Source organism: Trachemys scripta, chromosome 3 (genome assembly GCF_013100865.1).
Source record: "Trachemys scripta elegans isolate TJP31775 chromosome 3, CAS_Tse_1.0, whole genome shotgun sequence".
NCBI classification, from domain to species: Eukaryota; Metazoa; Chordata; order Testudines; family Emydidae; genus Trachemys; species Trachemys scripta.
This window is the reverse complement of record NC_048300.1, coordinates 149,923,270-149,947,475: the sequence shown is the minus strand read 5'-3', so window position 1 is coordinate 149,947,475 and position 24,206 is coordinate 149,923,270. Positions and strand designations below refer to the sequence as shown.

General features: G+C 38.9%; 1 protein-coding gene across 1 annotated transcript in view; it reads left to right on the top strand.

Moving 5' to 3' along the window:
- The window catches only part of COL19A1 (collagen type XIX alpha 1 chain), a 311,359-nt gene that overhangs the window by 187,270 nt on the left and 99,883 nt on the right, over window positions 1–24,206 (top strand). Inside the window, exon 17 of the mRNA XM_034766226.1 lies at window positions 8,372–8,425. Coding sequence (XP_034622117.1) covers window positions 8,372–8,425 — 54 coding nt within the window. The remainder of the gene's footprint in view (window positions 1–8,371; window positions 8,426–24,206) is intronic.

Sequence of the window (24,206 nt, the reverse complement as noted above, 5' to 3'; positions counted from 1 at the left end):
TTGCTCAAAACAAGCAGTATATTTTCTTTCTTTCTTTGTCATATCATTTTCAATAATCAGGGATATTTTTTAGAACAAATTACAAAAAATAAATAATAAAAAAGTTCCATGAACTTTTTTCAAATCCTGCAGACAATTATTGCTTTCTGGTTTATATTTTTTAAGTAACTTACAATTTCTAAAAACAGTAGGGAGAGGTTTCTCTTAGAGAAGCAATACTGGGTAACTTTCTCTACACTCAGATTTTATTTTGGGATATCAGGACAGATAATAATGAGGAGATACTGTCATTCCGGGGTCCCAAGTTGGGCATGTATTATATTCTGAGCTGTACTTTTATAATAATTTTCGCTTTCCTAACAGAGTCAAGTTCCCCTACAGCTTTAATATACAATTTTTTATTGTATACCTTTCCCTCACCTTCCATGTGTTGTTTCCTGTGTGTTCCATGTGTTGCTTCCTGTGTGTTCGTACAGTGCCTAGAACAAGGGGGGCCCATTCTGTTTGGGTTCTGGGCATTATTGTTGTATAATAAAAAATAATTCTAATAATTGTATAGGGTAGGTCTCAACTCCAGCCTGAGCGAAGTGGCAGCAGGCCTCGCTGGTGCTTTTTGAGTCTCGGTGCTGCAGAGCTGGGAGGAGCAAACAGGCTGCTTGAAGGTAAATGGAGTGGCTTTTTGGGGTGTGGAATTATTCTGTTGTGATATCAAGTAAGAGAGAGGTAATTCTTGTGTATCAAGCAAAACTCTTCCTTCATATTTTTCCTTAAGATGTATTTCTCTTTTGAAGCCTTTCTTCACTGACCTCTCTAGAACTTGAAGTTGTTTTACAGTGGACAACAGCTCCAGTATTCTAACTTTAAGCAGGAAATCAAACATGTGTCTCATTTTTGGCAACCTGTCTCTTCCACCGTACATTGGTAAGAACTCCATGTATCTTTTCTCCTTCTGTGGCCTACTGTCCTGCCTGCTGATAGAGCAGGAGGATCAACCACTCCATTTACCTTCAATCTTTGCTTCACTCCTCCTTTGCCTCCTGCTGCTTTGCATGTCAGCACAGTTGCTCTGAGATGGGAGTTAGTATTGAGAGGAGAAACTGGAGCAGAGGTAAAGATTAGTAATGTTGCCACAATATACATGCATGAGAGACATGGAATAGAGACAGATTCTCCATGATGAGGAAAAGAGGATGAGGAAAAAAATCTCAAATGGACGGAGAAAGAGAGTGAGAACTTGAAAGCAAAAACTTTAAAAGATGGGGTCAGATGCCTTAGAGGAGAAAAGGAGAGGAATGATTCAGAACTGAAGGGGAGGAGAAATAGAGAAGTTTGCAGGGGGAGAAAATTGAAGCACCTGAACACACTAAAGTGGGAGCAGGCCTGTCATCTTTTCCCACCCTGAAAACACTGGAAAAGGGAGCAGGCCTTTCTGCCTTCCTTTGGAGACTTCAAGGATACAAGAAATGAGGAGGCACCAAGGTTCGTTAGGGAGAGAGGTTAATTTGAAAGGCTTCAGAGAGGTGACATTCCAAAGGTTAAGATGAGCATCCCAACTTGCCTGAAGGCTCCAACTGAAATTGGGGTACCATCATGCTAGGTTCTGTCCATACACTAATAGGAGACAGTCCTTTTCCTGAAGAGCTTACAATTTAAATCACATACAAAAAAACTAGGAAATACAATTAAAATTGATTGTGTAGACTCCATTCAATGCCTTGGTGTATATGCATTGTAATAATCTTATCCATCATCACAGAAAAGAACATCTGTTTTCTTTTTGTAACCCTCTGTCTCATTCACTGTCCCTCCTGTACACTGAATGAGGAAGCAGTCCTGTAGAATACATAGTACATAATTGTGTAACAAGGACTGTATCAATAATGCATATGTGCAAAGGGGCTGAATTTAGGTTGCACAAGCAGCCTTAATTCAGCCAGTTCCTAGCTTCTGAATGCTTGACTTTGCTACCTGAATATTCTTTTAAAGTAGTTTTGTTAATGTAATTTCTAGTGGTATTAGAAAACAAATTGAAAGAACAAGCATTCTATCCTATGGAAGCGCATTGATCCCTTCCCCATGTGGTTCTCCCACAGGCCTGATGTAAATATTGAATTGCATTGGGCCTAGTGCCGATCCTTCTGGAATACCACTAGAAAACTAGAAAACCGGGTGACTGGGCATCGAAGTGGCAGATGTACTTCAGTGTCGAGAAGTGCAAAGTGATGCACATTGGAAAACATAATCCCAACTATACATAGAAAAATTAGCTGATATCACTCAAGAAAGAGATCTTGGAGTCTTCGTGGATAGTTCTCTGAAAACATCTGCTCACTGTGGTGCAGCAATTAAAAAAGCTAACAGAATGTCAGGAACCATAAGGAAAGGGATAGATAATAAAATAGAAAATATAATGCCACTATATAAATCTGTGTTATGTCCACCCTTTGAATACTGCATGGAGTTTTGGTTGCCCCATCTCAAAAAAGATGTATTAGAATTTGGAAAGGTGCAGAGAAGAGCAACAAAAATGATTAGGGGGTGGAACAGCTTCCATTTAAGGAGAGATTAAAAAGACTGGGATTGTGCATTTTAGAAAAGAGATGACTAAGGGGGGATATGACAGAGGTCTAAAAATCATGAATGGTATGTAGAACGTGAATAGGGAAATGCTATTTACCCCTTCACATTACTCATGAACCAGGGGTCACCCAACGAAATTAATAGGCGACATTTTTTTTAAAACAAACAAAAGAAAGTACTACTTCACACAGTGCAGTCAACCTGTGAAACTCATTGCTATGGGATGTGAAGGCAAAAGGTATAAATGAGTTCAAAAAAGAATTAGATAAATTCATAGAGGATGGGTTCATCATTGGGTATAAGGCAAGGTGGTCAGGGATCCAACCTCATGCTTTGGGTGTCCCCAAAGCTCCAACTGCCAGAAGCATAAGGCACTGGCCACTGTCAAAGACAGGATACTGGGCTAGATGGACCATTGGTCTGATGCAGTATGGTCATTCTTATCCTCTTATATGTTGAATTTGGCCTTACAAGTAATCTCTTTCTAAAAAATTGTATACTTACAAAGGTTTTTTTCAAGGTGTCTTACTTTAGCTAGGTCAGCCACTTGACATATTGCTCATTAATCATATATATTAGCTAGAGTAGTTGAGTCTTTAAAACCCAACTGCCTACTCTCTCCATAGGGACTAGTTCTTGTTTTCAAAATGTGATGACATATGCTTTAAGACACTGCTAATTAGCCCTTTCCCTTGAAAATTCATCCTGACATGTTTCAAGTACATTTTCCCCCTCATACTTCAGTATGGGATCATTAAATTATTAATTCCCTTTCATAAGCCTTGTAGGATTCCCTGCATAATGCTACTTGTTTATATCTTAAAATATTTAATAATCCTGCAGCGTATTCTAGACACTAACGTTACTTGTATTTCTCATGAAGAATTCTGTTCTTAAAGTTGAATAGATTATATTATGATACAGTAGAGAGCTACAGTTGAGATTAATGTTTTTAGTATTTATTAGTATTGCAGTAGTGCCTAACGGCCCAGTCCGAATTGGACCTTAGTCATGTTGGGCACTGTACAAACACATGAAAAGACACGCACCATCTCTGCTCTGAAGAGTTTACATTCTGATTTAAGACAAAACTTGACAGCTTTGATAAACTAGAGGAACAAGTACAATAAGTTCACAAGGGTACATGCTCTTGCTGTGTGCACAACCTGAGAGTTCTGAAGCATATAATATGTTGGTTGGTTGGTTTTTTGGTGTTTTTTTTTTCTTTTGCCTGTGACCTACCAATCACTAGTTGGCTGACTAATTGGCGACAAAAGTGGGTCTTCAGTAAGAGAAGAAAGCGAAATGCAAATTATTCCAGGGAAGGCATTCCATGAATAAAGGGAGGTATGGACGTAAACTTTACATAGTTACTTCATAGATAACGTTCACTACATTGATTACTAACAAAAATATATGCCAGTACCAACAACATGCCAACAAAAATTTCAGTTACAATTCTTTGTGAATTATTTTATATTATTTAATGGAGATTGATCTGGATAGTGGTATATAGTCAGTTAGTATCATGCCTTCCTTTCTTCTAATTTAGCTTACAGAATATTGGATATTTCGTTTTAGTTAGGAACAGCAAGTTTATGGTGATTTTTCTTAATTTCTCATATGAGCAGTTCCATAATCCAGATATTAACACTCTTGTGAATGTAACTACTCGGTGAAAATTGTGATTTTCACTCTAAATGTAACATTTGCTAGATAACGATGGGTGTATGGAGTGTAGTGCTAAGCAACTTTTTATTGTGAGCCCAGATATAGTCTGGTGCCCCCATGCAGGGAAGTTAGGGGGCAAAAAGCAACCTTTTACTCCCTTGTGCCAACAATCTGCACTGTGACCAGCACTGCAGAGAGGAGATAAGCTTCCCTATGGCTGCTAATTCCTTCTTCCACGTGGGTAGGTGAGGAGTGGATAGGGTCTTGGCACTCCCACCCACGCAGTAAGCAAGATAGCACACAAGGGGATCTTTGCTTCTCCCTTCTGGAATGAAAGAGGGACTAGGAAGCAGATTATGATTGAGTCACAATCTGTTTCTGGTCTGATCCTGGGGAAAAGACTTACCCCAGGGCCTGGGGGAAAGCTTGTAATTTATTTTGAAAAAGAGCTCTTTTATTGATTTAAGATAATCTTTTTATAATTATTCTTTTCCCCCAAACATTGAAATCATTTTCCATTCAGTACAATTTTTTCTTGCTTAGGCTTTCAGATGGTCATAGAAGGATTTAAACAACAATTATAGATCAATTATAACAGTATAACAGTTTTAAGGAAAGTCTTGTATCTGTTGGGGAGGCAGGGGAGATTGATTTTTATGCCCCCAGGAATGACTACTTCTTCATTTCAGAAATAAATTCTGAAAGTATTTTTGTAAAGCAGTGGTGTGCGTACTTTATGAGTGACTTAATATTATTGCTTTCTTTTAATGGTCTTAATGTCTTAAAGGGTCTCTATGTTTATAGTTCTTCTGAGCTGAGAGTAGTGATAAAATTCATTGTTTTTATTGCACATTGTTTATTAAAAAAAACAACCCAATTTGATTAAAATTTTTCACGTTAATGAACATGTGTGTTCACTTTTATGAACTCTGTAAAGAAAACTAATTTAAAAAAAAATCAGTTATAAAAGGAAATAGAAAAAAATGAATATTTGGAAACAAGCACTTGACAAATGTAAACTTTGCATTCCTAGAATATTTCCCCTGGTATTATTATTTTCATCTCCTTCCAGTCCTTTAACGTTGAGTGTACTGCAGATGTTCTTGTAGCCATATAGTCTCTTGTACACTTGACATAAACCATTGTCTGTTAAACTAATTGTAGAATATAGAGTAGGAGAAAGTATACTTTTGGTCTCAATGGGCAGTGACTAATGAATGGCAAAGTAAAAACAGAACCAAAAAAGCTATTTCTCTTTCTGATTTTTTCATGTAAATTATTTCAAAAAGGTTTGCCACCCGCTCATGTTTTAGTTTTGCAACATCCATCATAAATTATATTTCAGCTCATATGTAAAAAAAAGAAAAATTTAGCTCCCAGAATATTCTGTTTTTTCCTATGTAATTAACACTCCATTCACAGTTGTGTATGTCAATCAAAACCCTGCCTTCTTTCCTTTAACACTTCCTTGATACTTTGTTTAGACTGTTCTAAGTGTCATCCTCAATACACCCTAAATACATACAAACAGGAACAGGGCCATGCTTTAAAGAAGTTGACAGTATGTTGGTCCTAATAACTCAGAGGAGCTATTTAAAAAGATGATCCATTATATAGTTATTTTGTATTTAGGCCATCATATTTCTGTCTATATTCTTTGGGGATACAGATGATTACTGTTTTTCAAATAAAGCTGGTAAACATTAGCTTATATTTACAGTTGTAAAGTACAGATAAGCCCAAACAAAACCACAGATCTCTACACCCCTGAACTTTCAGGAAATTTGGAACCAGATTGGAACCTGGTCCCTAACCTTTTGAAATTTTAGGAAAGTTTTAGATCTGGACCCAAATCCAAATGCTACTTCTCAGGCCCATCTCTATATATCATTTATCATATATTTAAATAATCTATTCAGTTATGTGATATTCTAGCAATGTCAATTTGTGACACTCATTCAGAGTCTATAAGGATTTTCATTTTGAAAATTTTTGAACGTTTTTGGAATAATGTTCCTATTTTGCTCCTGCAAAAAAAAAACACATTTGTGTGTACACATGCAAAATGGCATGCACAAATAAAATATTTTCTGGCTAAATCAGGTACTTGCAAATAAATTGGAAGTTGTTAACTTCTACCTTTTTTCATGTATATTTACGCCGTATCCAGGGGCAAAAGTGGGTTTTATAGCCACAAATGTGTGTATTTTTGCCATAGCAACTTGACATTAGTTGTCAGCAGTTATTGTGTCTAAAAAATACTACAAATTTAAATTTTACAATCAAGATTTAAGCTTGTAAGTTATTTCATTTTTAGCCTGTTTGTCAAAAACAGAATTACTGCATTTGCTCACTCAGAGCCTGCCTTCTGTCTATTGAAGTTAGTAGAAATACACCCATTGACTTGGATCAGGCCTTAGTTAGGTATTTGTGTGATTGTCATTTACAGGCAGAAATGCATGTTTTATACACAGAGGTAGTAACTGTATAATCAGGGAGCATTTTTGCAAATCAAGTGCTGTATCCCTTCTCACTCCTCACCCTCCAAAAATCGACATCGCCTTTGTAAGAGACAGGAATGCATGCACTCTAAAAAAAACTTCTGTTTGGTTAACTTCTTCCTCAATTTCTCCTATGCATCCCCATTGATTTTGAGGCAACATTTGGCTAAATTATTGCTGGTGTATGTACAGAATACAAGGAAAGGCATTGGTGGCCTTAGTTTTTGAACTCCTGTGAATTAAATAATAATTCTGAGCCTTTTTTTACCTTCATTTATGTCTGCAGTAACCTTGCTGAAGTCACTGAAAGGTGGATGTATATCAGAAAGCAGCATATGGTTCTTTGTGTTTGAGAATAAAAAGTTACCAATAATAAGAACATATCATAGACTAATTGGGTTTTGTATAAAAAATAGGTGAAATATTGAGGTTAGCTAGTGTCTATTGCAAATAGAAAAAAAATTCACTGTTAAGTTTTGATATTATGGATAAATATTATTGAAATTCATACTGGTCTTAATACTCATTCACAGCTTACACTGCAATGGCTCCAGCTCATAAATGTGTACTGAGAAAAATGCTTGAAACACAACTAAACTCTTTCCATATAAAGGATCAATAATACAAAATCTACACTATTGCCATTCCACGTTCATAGCATAAATCTTAATGGTTCTAAAGGAGTTTAGAATAACACATCAAAGTGAGATTAATCTTAATGGGTCATTGACATGATTTCAGTTTCAACCACAACACTATTAGCTTGTTAGTAACATAGGACTATGGGGGAAGAAACCCCAAGGAATCAAACCTCAAAAATAGCTCTAATTAAATGTTATCCGTTTGACTTAAATCAACAAAGATTTTCCTCTCAATCAGCCATAAAGAAACCTTTGATTATAAGCTAAGTAATGGTGTGTTAGCCTAACAATTCAAGACCATATGTGAAATACATAAACTTTGAAATGATACCAGTAGACGTATGACTAGTCAAAGATTTTAGTCCACCCTTCCGGTCTTGGATTCCTGTATAACTGCTTAGCTCTTGAAATTGAGGTTTAGCTGTTTGTGAATCTGAGTAGGTGACAAATGACTTAAGTAATGGAGATCAATAAGTAAGACACACATATTTCAGTTCACTAGTGACACAGCTGAAAATCAGCTTTGAGAAATAGGGTGCTGGGCATATGTTAAATTGGTTATGTTCAACCTGTACAATTATTATATTGCTTATGGTGACAGCTGCATTATAGTTTTACATCCCAGACCATTGAACGATCAAATAAAATGTAATTTATTTGGACATTGTCAAGATGATGGGTTTGTTATGTTACTTCCCTATCAATATGCTTTCACTTTTGAAACCTAGCTGGAAAAATGTGCCAGTAAAAATTATTGTGATGCAAATACATTATTTCCCATAGTTATTAAGAACTTTTCTAAGGCAATAAGTTCTTATCGATGCTGCAATAAATGGTAAAAAGTATTTCCACTTTGGATAGCTTTTGATCTTTTTGTTAATAAACAGTACAATCTTGCTTTTACAGATTATTTTATTCCAAATCAATCCTCAGATGTAATATTTATGAATGTCTGGGTTTTGTTGTTGTTGTTTCCAGGGAAGGCGAGGTAAACCGGGACTCCCTGGTAAACCAGGATCACCAGGACCTCCGGTGAGTAACCAGCAAGGAAAATGGGAAATTCTCACTTCAGTCAAGAACTGCTGTATACTTTGTTAGCATTTTTGTAGCAGCTTACCTGAGGATAGCTTTAAATGAACACAATGGATCTTTGTTCTCTCTGCAATATCAGGCAGTTACAACTTCCAATCTTTCGATAGAACAAAGGTAAAGAATTGGATCTCAAATAAGAGAGGCTTCAAAGCTCAGTGCAGTAGGGAAAAAACAAAATCCCAAACTGCTGTCTAACAGTTCAGAGAGGGGCTGGCTGAAAATGCTAACTATGGATATTGTGCATTCATTCAGTTTACCAAATGTATGATGCTGTATTTAAGATCTGATCATTTCTTTCTCAGAGGGATAATTTGAAAGATGAAGGACTGTGTGATGAGCTTGCCAACTGAATGGTGTAGAGGATTATACCCAATACTGGATTGAGCACTCAACTGTAGATCAAATGAGTTTACAGAAGAATTAAAAAGATTAAGAAATACAAAACTATATGAAAGGGTTTATAATATGCAGCACTAAAGGTTTTAGCTCACATCTGAGAGTTTGGGTTTTAATAAAGATACATTATTTGGAATTTGAGCTCAGGCTTGGATTTGGCTTGCTTCAGGGCTTCTCTGGGCAGTAACGAATGTGATCTTTGAGAGAATAAGATTTGATAAGAGTTGTGACAGTATATACTATTTACTATATTGTAAAAATGCCATCACACACAAATGCATGAAAAGTGTTAAGAGCTAGGTGTGTAGTTCTTAATAAGGTAAACTTATAGTCAACGAGTTGAAAGGTTCTTTTCTTAAAGTGTATTTGTCTTGTGAAACTCACTGTCTGCAAGCAGCTCTTCAACTGTTTCACTCTGTGGATCACTCTATAAAATATAAATCCACCATTGGACGACTGCCTCTTGCCCTACTGCACAGTTTTCATAATGTTCCATTCTGTGACTCATCAGGAAGGACTCTGTGAACAAAAGTTTACATCTGAGCCATAGTTTGAGAATCCCTGGTCTATACTAATGGTTAGGATTAAACAAAAGTGTTGTTGTTATCATCAAATTTTTGTGCTGGTTGAACATTAGTAATATTCCCAGTTTCAAATCACATTTTGACAGTTTTCAGCCTTCACTGGGATAAGTGATATCCATCAATCCATATTTCAGAATCCTTCTTTCTAGAAATGATGTTGCTGGACATAGTGAAGGGAAGCTGTCAGTGGTAGGTGAGTAAATTGGAATAGATGGTTCCTGCACTTATCTAAGAAGAAACAAAAGATTGCACATTCTGGCACTGCCAATTTCTTTAATTTTTTCTAACAAAATATTTTCAGAAAGAAAAAACAGATGGTGGTGTTCATTCATTGTGTATAAAAATAAGTAGATATTAATTCATCTTCATACAGCCATACTGAAGCCTCACTTGGAGTCCTGTGTACAGTTTGTGGTTCCTTGTGATAGAGACATCGTACAGTGGAGGGAATCCAAACAAGGATAATGGAACGATAAAGCAGTGATGTAGAACCTTGTTGAACACAAATGCCAAACATGATCTGTTTAAAAATCAAGATAACAGGTGTCAATCTTAGGCCTTGTCTGTCCACATTTTTTGTATCCGTATAACATGTTAGGTAGGGTTATCATGTTTTACATATCTAGTTATCATAGTACAATCTCTAATGTGGACTTAGTTGTACTGGTATAGTTTATTCCCCTTCCATACAGGAATAACAGTATCAATATAAACACTTGTACACCAATATAACTGCATCCACAATAAGACGATTGTACCACTTTAACTATACTGGTACAACTAAGTCCACATTAGAGATTGTACTAAAATATCTAAAGAGGTACTACTTTTGTAAATAGACAAGGCTATAGGGTGCTTTTTTAATTCCTTCTTTCTTTTCTAGTCTGTTGCTCCTTCCCTTTTGCTTCTGTCATTTCTCTTCCCATTCAATCTATCTCAGTCTGCTATTTTGCTATTTTGGTCTTCCATTGGCCCTTCCTATGCTGGACATTAAATGGAGGTAACTGCTTCATTCACATGGACACACTGTCTGCCCCTACCTTTGGCCTTGCCTCTGCACAGTCCAGGGCACAGCACAGTTAGCATACATATCCATAGGTTTGCTATCAGAAGATTAGCAGCTAAGATTTATGAAGCGCTTAAGGGAGCTGAGCATGTAGAGCCTGGACTCTACAGGAAAAATGAGAAGAGAGATATAAGATCACCACCCATAAGTACTTCAGAAAGAATAAGATAAAAGTGAGTATTTAAAGAGGCTAAAACACAGATTGGGTATATGAAATTAATATAGGAGCATTTAAATTTGGTAGTCAGAAAACATTTTCAACTGTTAAAATGTTAAAAGGGCAAAAACTTCAATAAGGAGAGTTCTGAGCCAGCAACACTGGAGACTAGACTCGATATAATCTTTAGGGGAGTTGGTGTAGAAGACACTCATAAAGTAGTACAGGGTAATAGGCTAGTGGGACCAAATTCAAGTGATGTATACAGACTATAAATTGTACACTGGTAAGCGATGTGAGTGTTAGACAGTCTAAATGAGTGTTATTTGTATATCTGATGAGCCAGAAGAAGGTGTAAATTATGCCAGTTTATACTCTCTTTACACCCTCTTGTGAATCTAGCCTGATGACTCCTAGCTCTCTTATATGTGGCTCACTGATTTGTTCAACACCTAAATTCTGTGTTATTATTTTTCTAACATCTATATTTGTAGTAAGTTCATATCCCTTACAACCTACTATACAGTCTTGATTAAGAACTATGTCAATACCAGAAAGGCAAATCATTACATTTTTAGCTGGAGTATTCAATAAAGAGACATTTTCTGCTCATCCTCTTTCAGGTGTCTTTCTTTTTTTGCTTCATGTATTCTCTGGGGTAAATCTAGCCTCCATTGAAGTCAATGAGAATTTCTATTAATTGGTTATAAAAGAAGATTTTTGTCATCTTATCTCCCCCAGATGATATTATGTTTTCCCTTTTGAGTATTTTTAAAGGGGTTATTAAACAGTGTGTGGTTGTAAAATGTATTATTCACTCCCGGTGCAGAATTCTTGATTTTGGTCCTTGCTCCCTGATATTGTTTTTGAGTATTGTTCCATTATTTCAGTATTAGACAGTTGAGCTGTGTGCTCATACTTCTCACACTTCAATGCATAACAATTTATGCTGAAAACAGTAAAGCCAAGAAGCTGCTTAAATAGAACAGCAGCTCCCTCTAGTGTTTATTTGTTAATTTCCCCCCTTTTAAATGATTGCGAATTATATAAAGCTCTACAGTTAAATACAGTATCCCTTTGTTACTTGAGAAGTTTCCAAATAGTATGACTCCAAAGCCAAAAACCATTCACCTTTTACATGCATTTCATATTTTTTTCTTGCTTGCTTAACATTTTTGTTGAAAGGAAGGCCATCTCTCACTTACTGTGTTCTCCCTCTGCTTCAGTCTTTGTTGAATTCAGAATGCTCAATTTGTGATACTAAAGTTGGCATTATCAGAGCAAAACCCTGTGAGGTCATAAACACAGGATTATAACTTCATTGCAGAATTAAGCTGATAAGACCTTTCTCCTGCAGTATCTGCTTCACCTGCTAACAGAAATATCTTCAGGAATCAGCAACACAAAAGGAGATGCTGGCAAAGTATATTTCTTTGTGTAAAATTATTCTGTTTTCAGTCTTGTTCCAGCAAGAAATTTCTCTTGAATACTTGAAGTAGTTTTGAGGGAGAGTGTAGAGGGAACTGAGTTCTGTATTTATATATGCTGTCAGCCTAATCCTGCATTGGCCCAACCCTGCAGTCCTTAAACAAACTGCTTTTAATTTCAATTAATGTTTCATCTGCCTAAAGGATTGCAGGATCATAGTGTATGTATTTGCACATGTTGCTTAATTCTAACATTTTTTCAGGCTTCAGAAATAAAAATATCCTGGTGTCTATATTCTATGGATCTCAGGGCCATTGTGAGAGTTAGATTGTTAATGTTTGCAAAATCCTTTGCAGATGAAACACAAATGCGTTTGTGGTAGAAATGTGCTATGATGACAATATTTGCAGGAGAAACTGACCTATCATATTTGACTCATGGCAATAATTATCACTTTAGCTAATCATAACCACAGAATGACAATATATGTTTAAAAATCTGTTAAGAATTGTCAAGTGGAAACACCATCATTTAATAATATGCATTGCCACATGTCCTGCTTGGGTCACAGTTCCAGACTATACAGCTGCTAGGGACATTGTTGACATTCCAGTGTCACCTTGTAGGTCATTGGAATACTGAAAGACATCCTTACAGAACACATCAGGCAGCTAGTGAAATCCATCTAATGATCAAAAAGCTTTACACCGGTTTCATTTTCTGGCAATGCCCTCTTTTTCCCCCCCTCTTATAGAAGATCTAGACATTTCTTGATTTTTCTTGATACGTAGGTTGAAGCAGAGAATAAAGAGGTTTCACCTGCTTTCTCATTCTGAATTGCCTTCTATGGTACCAATTCTGCAGTCTTCGCTGGGACTACTCGCAAGAGTAAATGCTACTCAATGATGCAAAATAGGCTCTGTGTTTTCTCTTAATACCACTCTGACACCTATGGCTTTAATTTGTTCAATATACCTGTCTGTTATTGGGGAAACCAGATTGTTTCAAAGCTAACAACATCACACTCTCAGGAATTAATCTCACCCTTGATATGAAGCATGCAAGCTTGTCTCTCTCTATATATATAGTAGTTCTGCATGTTTACTTCTGTTGCCCTTCACACTGCAGATTCACCCACCCCATATCAACTATTAATCTGTTACTCAGATAGCCCCAATACCATAGTAACTGAGCACCTCAGACAGGGAAGTACAGCTCAATTTTTTGGCTAGGGAATTGAGGCACAGAGAGTATGTCTACACTGTAACAAAATACCCACAGATGGCCCATGTCAGCTGACTTGGGCTCAGGTTGCAGGGCTATAAAATTGCAATGTAAACATTCAGGCTTGCGCTGGAGCCTGGACTCTGGGACCCCAGACTGAGCCCAAACATTTATAATACAGTTTTTTAGCCACACAGCCTGAGCCCCATGAGCCTACGTCAACTGACACGGGCCAGCTGCAATGTTTCATTACAGCATATACCTAGAGAGACTGTGGCTGTCCAAGGTCACAGCAGAAATCTAAGGCAGAGCAGGGAACTGATCCTTGGTTCTCCTGAGTACCAGGCTAGCATCTTAAACTCTGAATGATCTGTCCTCTTAAAACTACTCTTCTCTGCTTTCTTTCTACCAAAACTCCCAAGATTATGGTTTTCACAGAGTCTCTATTTCACACATACTTTGGCATTGAAAATCTTCCTTAAAAACCCTCTCTGGAATCACATGATGTTTCACATCAAGGTCTCGTTCTCATCATCGAGTTCAAGGTTTTTCTGGGAAATGGTTGTAGTTATTTATTGGTGTTATCATAGCACTTAGGAGTCCCAGTCATGGACCAAGGCACCATTGTGCTAGGTGCTGTACAAACAGAACAAAAAGGCATTCCCTGTCACAAAGAGTTTACATGCTGCTACTTGCAAGTATACCTTTAGCAATAGTTATTTCTTGAAAGGTAGTCTTTATGTATGCTTTGTATTTTTTGAATTATATGGGGCTTCATTGTTCTACATGACACCTTTTAAAAGTCTCTCTTCTTGTCCATATTCCCCATGAAGCAGTGGGTGAGAGTGTTCATGGACTACTTGCATTCTGTCTGTTTAATTCTGTACACTTCTAGTCTCTCATAATTCAGTATGTATGTCAGTGCCACCAGCCTAGTTATCTTAAGTTGCCAGCAGTTTGCCTTGCAAATCTCATTTCCTCTGCCTCAGGAAATATTGTAATTCTACCAATATTTTGAAAGTGAACAAATGTTATCAGTTAATTACAATAAACAGAAAATCAAAGCAATGGTAAGTGGAGACTGTTGGTAGAGTTTCTAGCATTGCAGGACTTTTCTCTGCCTTTAGAAGTATATTGGAAAACTCCTGTGGTAGTGCTGAAGAATCTGGCAGTGGTTGGTCATGTTGGTTGATTGGTTTTTTTGGTCTGGTTGTTTTTAAAAGACCTGGTAACACATGATTTGTTTACTTTATCCAGTCATGGTAGATGTCATGCCTTTGTGGGTTTTAGCAGCTTCTCTTTAGTGTAGTTACACTATGTCACCAGGGTGCCAGACTGTGGTGGTGGGGGCCACTAGGACCCAGAGTGTAGAAAATTGTGTCTGCTAGTGGTGCATATGTATTCTCTCTGCTCTAGATGCACAGAGATGGTGGAGTGCTGTGCTGGAGGAAGGCGGGCACAAGAGACCTAACAGGCAGGCAGGAGAAAAGGTGAGAGGGAATAACAGAAAGCAGCAGGAGCTGCAAGGAGAGAGAGGAGGAGGAGCCTCTTATCTACCTCTCTAGCACCCCTAGGAGCCTGGACTGATTAACACCAGGTTCTCAGGGAGCTTCCTGTTTCCTGCTGCTTCCCTGAACCCACTTGAGGAGAACAGGCAGTCAACTGAAGTAGTAGGAGCCAGTTAGGCCCATAAGATGCTGATATCTTCCCTCACTCAGGCCCTGCAACCAGCCTGCTTATTTGTCCCCTTCAATTGAGTGTTGAGAGCCACTATAGCTGGCACAGAACAGCAGTCAAGAGTGAAAGAAAAAAATGCCCCTCTGGGGCAGCATTCAGAAAAAGAAAGAATGCAAAGGAAGTTTTTCTATCTAAGCAGGAAGGAGCTCTCTTGAGATACATAGACACAAATGTTCACGGTGAGCCTTCCGGCCCCAGGGAGGATGTGAGTGGTGAGGAGATGCCAGTTAGTCAGAGTGCAGGTGACCTGGCAGCTACTGCAGCATCCATATCTCCATCTCAAATGGATGTAACCATGCACATTCCTGAAGAAAAGTGTAGGTCAAAGAAGAGTGTGGTGGAGGCGCAAGAAACAGCTGCTGCTGAGTTCAATTCCTTAAGTCTAGATGATCTAGGACTGGGGACCCACTTAAGCAGTAGCCTGAGGGACTTCCTTGTACTGCATGGGCCACAGCAAGTGAAAAACTTCATGTTCCCCACAGACAATGAAAATAGAAGTTTCCATCCAACACATTGCTGGCATGAAATCCCCAATAGTGACAAAGTGGAGAGGCCATGGCTTATGTACTCAAAAACCCAGAATGCTGAATACTGTTTTTGTTGCAAACTCTTCCAGTCTAATGTTCCAGCCACATTGGGCTCTACAGGAACAAAGGACTGGAAAAATCTGGCTAGAAATCTGGCATGCCATGAGAAGGCAGCAAATCACCAGAGACCATTCCATAGGTGGAAAGAGCTTGAGATGAGACAAAGGTTAAAGGCCACCCTAGATGATCAGCAGCAAGAGAAGATTGCAACTGAGTCTCTCTACTGACAAAATGTTCTGAAAAAGGCTCATTGCCATTGTGGGAATGCTTGCTACCCAAAACCTAGCACTGCGTGGCACTTCAGATCAGCTGTATGTGCCAAACAATGGAAACTTGCTTAAAATTGTGGAGCTGATGGCTGAGCTTGATGCTGTACTCCAGGAGTATCTAAGAAGAATCACCACCCAAGAAATGTACACACACCACTACCTTGGAAAAACAATTCAAAATGAGATCATACAGTTACTGGCAACAAAAGTCAAACAGAAGATTGTGGCAGATCTGAAGTCAGCAAGATATTACTCTGTTATTCTGGACTGCACACCTGACATCAGCCATATGGAACAAATGACTTTAATGGTGCATTTTGTAACAACAACAGAACCTAGTGAAACTGTCCCTGCAATGGTGACTGTCAGAGAGCATTTTCTAGAATTTATTGACATTGATGATACTACAGGAGCTGGTATGACAAATATGCTTCTTAAAAAGCTGGAAGATACGGGAATTGTGATAGCTGACGTGAGAGCGGTCAGGGCTACGATAATGGTGCCAACATGAGAGGAAAGAACAGAGGAGTGCAGACATGGCTCCAAGAGTTAAACCCTCGAGCTTTTATTGTCCCATGCAGTTCTCATTCATTGAACTTGGTGGTCAGTGATGCAGCATCAGCTTCTAGTGAGGCTGCTGAATTTTTTAAAGTAATTCAAAGCATCTATGTATTTTTCTCTGCATCAAATCATCAATGGCAAATTTTAAAGCAACATCTGGGAACATCCTCTCTGACACTGAAATCACTGAGTGCCACATGATGGGAAAGTGGAGTGGAGGTGATAAAGCCTATCAAACACCAAATTGGGAAGACAGATGATGCCATAGTTGCCATTATGGAGGATAATGCTATGACAGGAACTGTTCATGGGAGAACAGTGGCAGAGGGAAAGGGAATCACCAGAAACATACATAACTTCAGATTTCTGTGTGGCTTAGTATTGTGGCATGACATACTGTTCGAAATAAATGTTGTAAGCAAGAGATTTCAAGGTGTTGACCTTGATATATCTGGAGCAATGCAACAACTGGACAAAGCAAAGTCATACCTACAGTCTGACCGGTCAGATGAGGGATATCAAAACATTCTGAAGAGTGCACAGAAGTTGGCAGAGGAACTTCACTCTAAAGCTAGTATCAGAGGGGTAGCCGTGTTAGTCTGAATCTGTAAAAAGCAACAGAGGGTCCTGTGGCACCTTTAAGACTAACAGAAGTATTGGGAGCATAAGCTTTCGTGGGTAAGAACCTCACTTCTTCAGATGCAAGTAATGAAAATCTCCAGAGGCAGGTATAAATCAGTATGGAGATAACGAGGTTAGTTCAATCAGGGAGGGTGAGGTGCTCTGCTAGCAGTTGAGGTGTGAACACCAAGGGAGGAGAAACTGCTTCTGTAGTTGGATAGCCATTCACAGTCTTTGTTTAATCCTGATCTGATGGTGTCAAATTTGCAAATGAACTGGAGCTCAACAGTTTCTCTTTGGAGTCTGGTCCTGACATTTTTTTGCTGTAAGATGGCTACCTTTACATCTGCTATTGTGTGGCCAGGGAGGTTGAAGTGTTCTCCTACAGGTTTTTGTATATTGCCATTCCTGGTATCTGACTTGTGTCCATTTATCCTCTTGCGTAGTGACTGTCCAGTTTGACCAATGTACATAGCAGAGGGGCATTGCTGGCATATGGTGGCATATATAACATTGGTGGACATGCAGGTGAATGAGCCGGTGATGTTGTAGCTGATCTGGTTAGGTCCTGTGATGGTGTTGCTGGTGTAGATATGTGGGCAGAGTTGGCATCGAGGTTTGTTGCATGGGTAGGTTCCTGAGTTAGAGTTGTTATGGTGCGGTGCGTGGTTGCTGGTGAGAATATGCTTAAGGTTGGCAGGTTGTCTGTGGGCGAGGACTGGCCTGCCTCCCAAGGACTGTGAAAGTGAGGGATCATTATCCAAGATGGGTTGTAGATCACTGATGATGCATTGGAGAGGTTTAAGCTGAGGACTGTAGGTGATGGCCAGTGGAGTTCTGTTGGTTTCTCTTCTGGGCCTGTCTTGTAGCAGGAGGCTTCTGGGTACACGTCTGGCTCTGTTGATTTGTTTCTTTATTTCCTTGTGTGGGTATCGTAGTTTTGAGAATGCTTGGTGAAGATCTTGTAGGTGTTGGTCTCTGTCTGAGGGGTTGGAGCAGATGCGATTGTACCTCAGTGCTTGGCTGTAGACAATGGATCGTGTGGTGTGACCGGGGTGGAAGCTGGAGGCATGAAGATAGGCATAGCGGTCGGTGGGTTTTCGGTATAGGGTGGTGTTAATGTGGCCATCGCTTATTTGTACGGTGGTGTCTAGGAAGTGGACCTCCCATGTAGATTGGTCCAGGCTGAGGTTGAGCCTTGCAACCATCTCAATAGAGCATGATCTGGCCCAGACTGTGGACCTTCAAGAAGCAGTTCAGATCTTTGCAACCAAGAAGGCATGGAAAGCACCACTTTGATTATTCAAACAGATAAAAATGCCAGTGTTTACTATGCAGACAAGAAAAGTTACATTTGCTGTTCAGGCATTTGAAAGTGAAGTGTTACTTAAAATTTTTGAACAAGGCATTTTAAGTTGTTAGTTCTCCTTTATTGGGGTAGGTAGCAGAGCAGTACCATGAGAGGAGTAGAACAGGAAGAAGGCAGAATTGAGACCTTTCAAAGTTTTGGCCCAAGTGAGGGGACATGGGGGCGTCATTTGAGCTCCCCACTTCAGGTGCCAAAATGTTGTGGGCCGGCCCTGTGTGTCACAAATTTGTCCTGAAGATTCTCATGTTTCTTTATAGTACAATGAGCAGAAAATAATGTTTTTCTATGGGGGAAAGCAATATGGTGTGGAAAGAAGTGATTAATCTGAAATATTTCTTAGATGGGTAGACAGACTGAATGCACTGAAAATTCACTTTTTCACTTCTAATCCTGTGAAAATCAATCCAATTTTTTCTGTTACTGCTGTGTCAGCAATGTAACATACTTAATGTAAATTATATTGATCCATTCAATGTGCTATGAGACTGAAAGGACATTTTCAATAATCTCATGTTTGCTGAAAATGCAGATGAAGTGTAAACTGAAAGGACCACAATATAATTTAGAAAAAAATGTTTTAAAATGTATTTAAAGGCATTTTTTCTTATGTTCCCACATTCTCACCCCCAACTTTACTACAAAAATAACACCTAAAACCTGTGAGTAATTTTTGGAAAACATTCAGGACACACTTTTAGTACTTTTCTTATTCGTATAACCGTAATCTGTCTGTGCTTCAGTTCCGTCAATTATATAACTCAATATGCAGTCCAAAAACAGACAAACCCAGCTCAGGGGAGCACTTCGCTGATATTCACAAAAGAGCAAGTTTGAAAAATATCTGAAGTAGCAGAGGTGAAAAACACTCATTCAGAAGACGGAAGCTGCCTTTGCAGTGTTCCTTTAACCACTGTTTATCAAATTGCTTCTGACCTGTGAACCAGTCATACTAGTTCTTTTTTGGCCAAAGGGGCTTGTGAGCTGTAGGTCTTTCCAAAGTATTATACATGGATGTTGGTATAGAAAAGTAAGGTGAAAGGAAATATAAAGACTGGTCCTGATTGGGTTTAGATATAGAGTCAAAAGTAGGAATATTTCTGCTGTTGAGTTATACTTTTAGTTTATTTATAGTCTTTTTTTATGGTGCTCATCACTGTCGTAATTGGGCACCTCAATTGCTTTAATAAATTGTGTCTTCGTATCATTCATGTGCAGTAGGGAAGTGTTATTTCTGTTTTTATAGATGGAGAAACTAAGGCAGCAAGATTAATTGGTTTCCCTAAGGTCACACTGGAAATTTGTGGTAGAGTCAGGAATACAATCCAGGTCTCCCAAGTCCTACTCCAGTGCCTTAATCACAAGAAAATCCTGCATGGCATAGGCTAGGACAGTTTTATGAAACTGTGACATACTAAAGGCATTCATTCAATTTTGTGATAAATGATTTATTTCATGTATGAGGCAATTTCTGAGAGGTCAGGATTGGTGGCAGACATAGCAGTGCAGTCCTTCCAGGGTTATATTATAGCTCAATTACACTTGTTTTATTTGTGAAAGAGGAGGAAAGCAATGGCATATCCATAAATGAGTTAGGAAGGTAAAGTTACTTTTCTGACCACTTACAGCATAGAGGAAATCTTACTAGATCGTGGCTCTGTAAACTTGAGCCATCAGATTGACATATAGTGAATCTAGCCATGCAGTTATAGAACAGACACAAGCATAATATCTTAAACTTAGATATTAGAATACATGCTTCACTGTTAACTTTAGAAATCATATCTGAGAGAAGTTTCATGGTTGAAATGTCATGGCTACATTTATTTTATATTTTCACCATGAATTTAAGGTGACACCTTAGTTCCAGAATACAAGCAATGGGCTAGATTGTATTTATCCCATTTACCACCTTGGGGATGAAGAGAATATGATGAGGCAGGCATGAGGTCTCCATAAGCTATGCAAAGGTAATATCGGCTACATCTTTTAATAGATTGCAGTGGGAACTTTCTCTCACTCTGATCCAGCTCTATTGGATGGACTTATGGTTCTGCAATTGCCCTTCCCCACCCTGTATGGTGTTTCTAGGGTTGCTGTCAATGCTAACGTGTCCTAGCCCTTTTGCACCTACAATGAAAGGACTGCACTTATGCCAGGTCTCTGTTCAGGAACACATTTATGTGCCCTCCTCTCCCTCCCCCACAATCCCAACTCCCAATTTTTCTGTGCAGCTGTACAAGGCTAGGTACAATCTAACCCTTTGATATGAATGTTTATGTCCTTGTCTCCTATAATCACAGTGAGCCATATGGGGCATGCATGTCATAATTATCCTTGTTTTGTTGTTGTAGGCAATTGGCCTTCAGCTTTACATCTCACCTGAGTTGTGCTGTTCTGATATAATACTCTTCTCCCAGACTTTATTCTCTAATCCATTATTTTTAAATAACTTCTGCCTATTTGACTTTCAGTTGTCTTTACTGTCTTCTTAGCTTTTTATCTCCACAAACTCCATGGGGAGGTCTGGAGGAACTTATACTCTTGAATGTCTCTCTTTCATTCATTCACTTTCATCGTGGCAAAAAGTTTTCCCCCTAGGAAGTAACATTCTCTTTGATTACTTGAAAACATGGGCCGGTTTCTCATTTTTAAAGTAATCTTTTTCGGCTATCCCTTGATGTGAGGATAATGTCTGCCAAGGGGGTTCTTTGGTTGGTTTTTAAGTGGCCGAGGAGCCCAATTTGTGCCTTGCAAATTTTCCCTCAGAAGTGACAGATGTGATCTTGGAGAAGACATAGTTGTTGGCTGGAGTGTTGTTCCCTTTTTTCCTCCTTTGTTGTTTCTCTGTCTCCTGAGCACATCCATTCTCCTCAAAGTGAGCTGTGGTTTCGTTTATGGTTAGGCGCCACTGTGTTCCGTTCCATGCTAAATCCTCCCAATTTGTTGGGTTGATGGCTCTCTTTTTAAGGTGTACTTTCAGTATGTCTTTGAAGTGCTTCCACTGCCCTCCGTGAGCCCTTCTTCCCTGACTTAACTGAGAGAAGAGTACTTGCTTTGGGAGGTGAATTTCAGCCATACATACACAGTGGACAGCCCAACGGAGTTGGTGTTTCATGACCTGCTGGTGTTGGCTGCAGAAAGAACGTTGATGTTAGTGCGTCGGTCTTCCCAGCTGATCCTGAGAATCCTTCTGAGGCAGCACGGCTGGAACCACTCCAGCTGCTTGAGATGTCATCTGTAGGTTACCCAGGTAACCCATACAGAAGGATGGGGATTACAACGGCGTTGTAAGCCAAGATCTTGGTACCTGTTTGCAGATCCCTATAATTGGAGACTTGTTTGAATAGTCTTCCAGAGGATGCGCTGGCACAGCGGATCCTGTATTTGATTTCTGTATCAATATTGGCTGTTTGGGAGAGGTGGCTGCCAAGGTATGGAAAATGGTCCACATTTTCCAGGGGTTCTCCGCTGATGGTGATTTGTGAAGTTCAGAGAGTAGTTTGTGCAGGTGAGGATTGGTAGAGTACCTTGGTTTTCCCGATGTTGAGAGAGAGAGACCCAGGCTGTGATAGGCATCTGCAAAAAGATTTAGGGTACTTTGCAGGTTGGCCTTTGTGTGTGGGAGAATGATCCAATCACCTGCATACTGAAGATCAGTGATGCCAATTCTCATGATCTTAGATTTTGTTTGGAGATGTCAGAGACTCAGGAGTTGACCATCCATATGATACTCAATCCCTATTCCATCAGAAAGGTGGTCACAGATGAGAATCAGGAGCATGGCAAGGTAAATGGAGAAGAGTGTTGGAGCAGTGACACAGCCCTGCTTGACACCAGTGCAAATGATGAATGGTTTGGTCTCTGAGCCGTTGCACAGCAAGGTGGCAGTCATCCCATCATGGAATACAATACCTCAAGGAAGATTCGCTGATAAGGCAACCCATCAGGATTTTGCAGAATGGTGTTCTATATGTGTGGGAAAACTTGGTGTTTGCCATTCTGTGCATTCTTATGGAACAGAGGGAGTCTGCAGGAAAAGGCTTTGGGGTCAGAATGCAAATCATGCTCGCTTGCAATTTCAGTTTTACCTCATTTAAATGCTTTTTTAAAACACAATTATATAGGAGCCAAATGATGCCACCTTCAAGAAAGCCATCCTTGGACAGCCATCTGACTTCAGCATGGAAAACAAAATCATTGAATTACTGTTATATTCTTGATACAGTGGCTTTAAATTGTGGTCATTCTTAAGACTTTGTTGAAATAATGATTAATCAATCTAGCCTGATGTCTCAGTGTATAGGGCAAAGAAATGTGACCAGGAGCCCATGTGCTGATCCAGCCTTGAGACTCTTAACTCCTCAAGCAAAGAGGTGGGAGGAGTGTGTCATGGAAGTGATTCTTTATTTTCAAGGTTGAGGAGAAAGAGGGGAAGTTGCACTTTTCTGGTTACAGAACTACCTGCTCCCTTCAGACACAGGTTGAATACAGTGGTTCTAGCTCCTCTTAAGAAAGGGAAAATTGAATTATACTTGGAGAAATGACTCAAAATAATTGGATGAGTGAAAGCCATATAACCTTTCCTCAACACACTCATGAGTCATTGCTTTGATGATGCATCCCCTTATTATATGCCTTTGAAGGGGCAAGAGCAAGTCTTATGCTCAGAAGCTATTATTTCCAGCTACCACCCCACCCAAAAGAATATATTAACTATACTCATTGCTCACTCTCCAGTGTGACCTAGTGGAGAGAGGTAGTGTAGACTTGTGGATTGAGCAAGTCACTTAACCTGTCTGTGCCTCAGTTTCACCACCTGTAAAATGAGGATAATGATACTGACCTCTTTTGTAAAGCACTTTAAGATATATGGATGAAAAACACAATGTAAGAGCTAGTATAATAATAATAAGGTCACTTACTATAACCTAATATTCTTCACAGAAGGGTGATTTATGGAAAAGCAGCATGAAAAGATATATATATCACCATGGGAAGAACCTTTTTCTGATATCAGTTATGTTTTTATTTTAGCAAGGTAACTGTGTCATTTTTCTTTTCAATCATAGTGGGAGTTCCATTACTCCTGAGAGCTATTATTTTCTCAGAAGTTATATCAAACTGCTTCCATGAATCCATCACTACATCTTTATGTCCAGAACAATTGGTACCACAATACAAAAGTATCACATAACAAAGATCTTCTGTCATATCGAGTTCACAAGTAGCATCTTTCATACACATTAACACGTGGAACTGTCAGAGATATCAAGAATGTCATGGTAAGGCCAGTATGTATTGGTGTAGCCAAATTGTTCCTTACATTTTTCTTTTTTCCTGAACTATCTGATTTTTACAGAACAAAATTGAACAGTTGGATTTGTTTGATCTTCTTCTGCATTTCTCCTTTATTCAGAAAAATATCCCTTTTGCTTTATATTTACAGAGACATAAGTATCATTTCAGTATTTCCCTTCTGGCTCACTAGGCCTGGGTGGTTTACACAAAGCAGACTCTTGTTCGGCCATGCCCCATTTGGACATTCCTAAATTTGGAAGCTTCCTGAGGTTGATCTGATCAAGAGCCAACCCCTTTTACGGGTTTTTATTGAGACTCCTTTGTAATCTCTTGATGTTCCACTCTTTTGAATTTCACATTGGCTCTTGATCTCAAAGTCTTCGCTCCTATCCACTAACCCAAACGAAAACAGTAGAATTCTAAT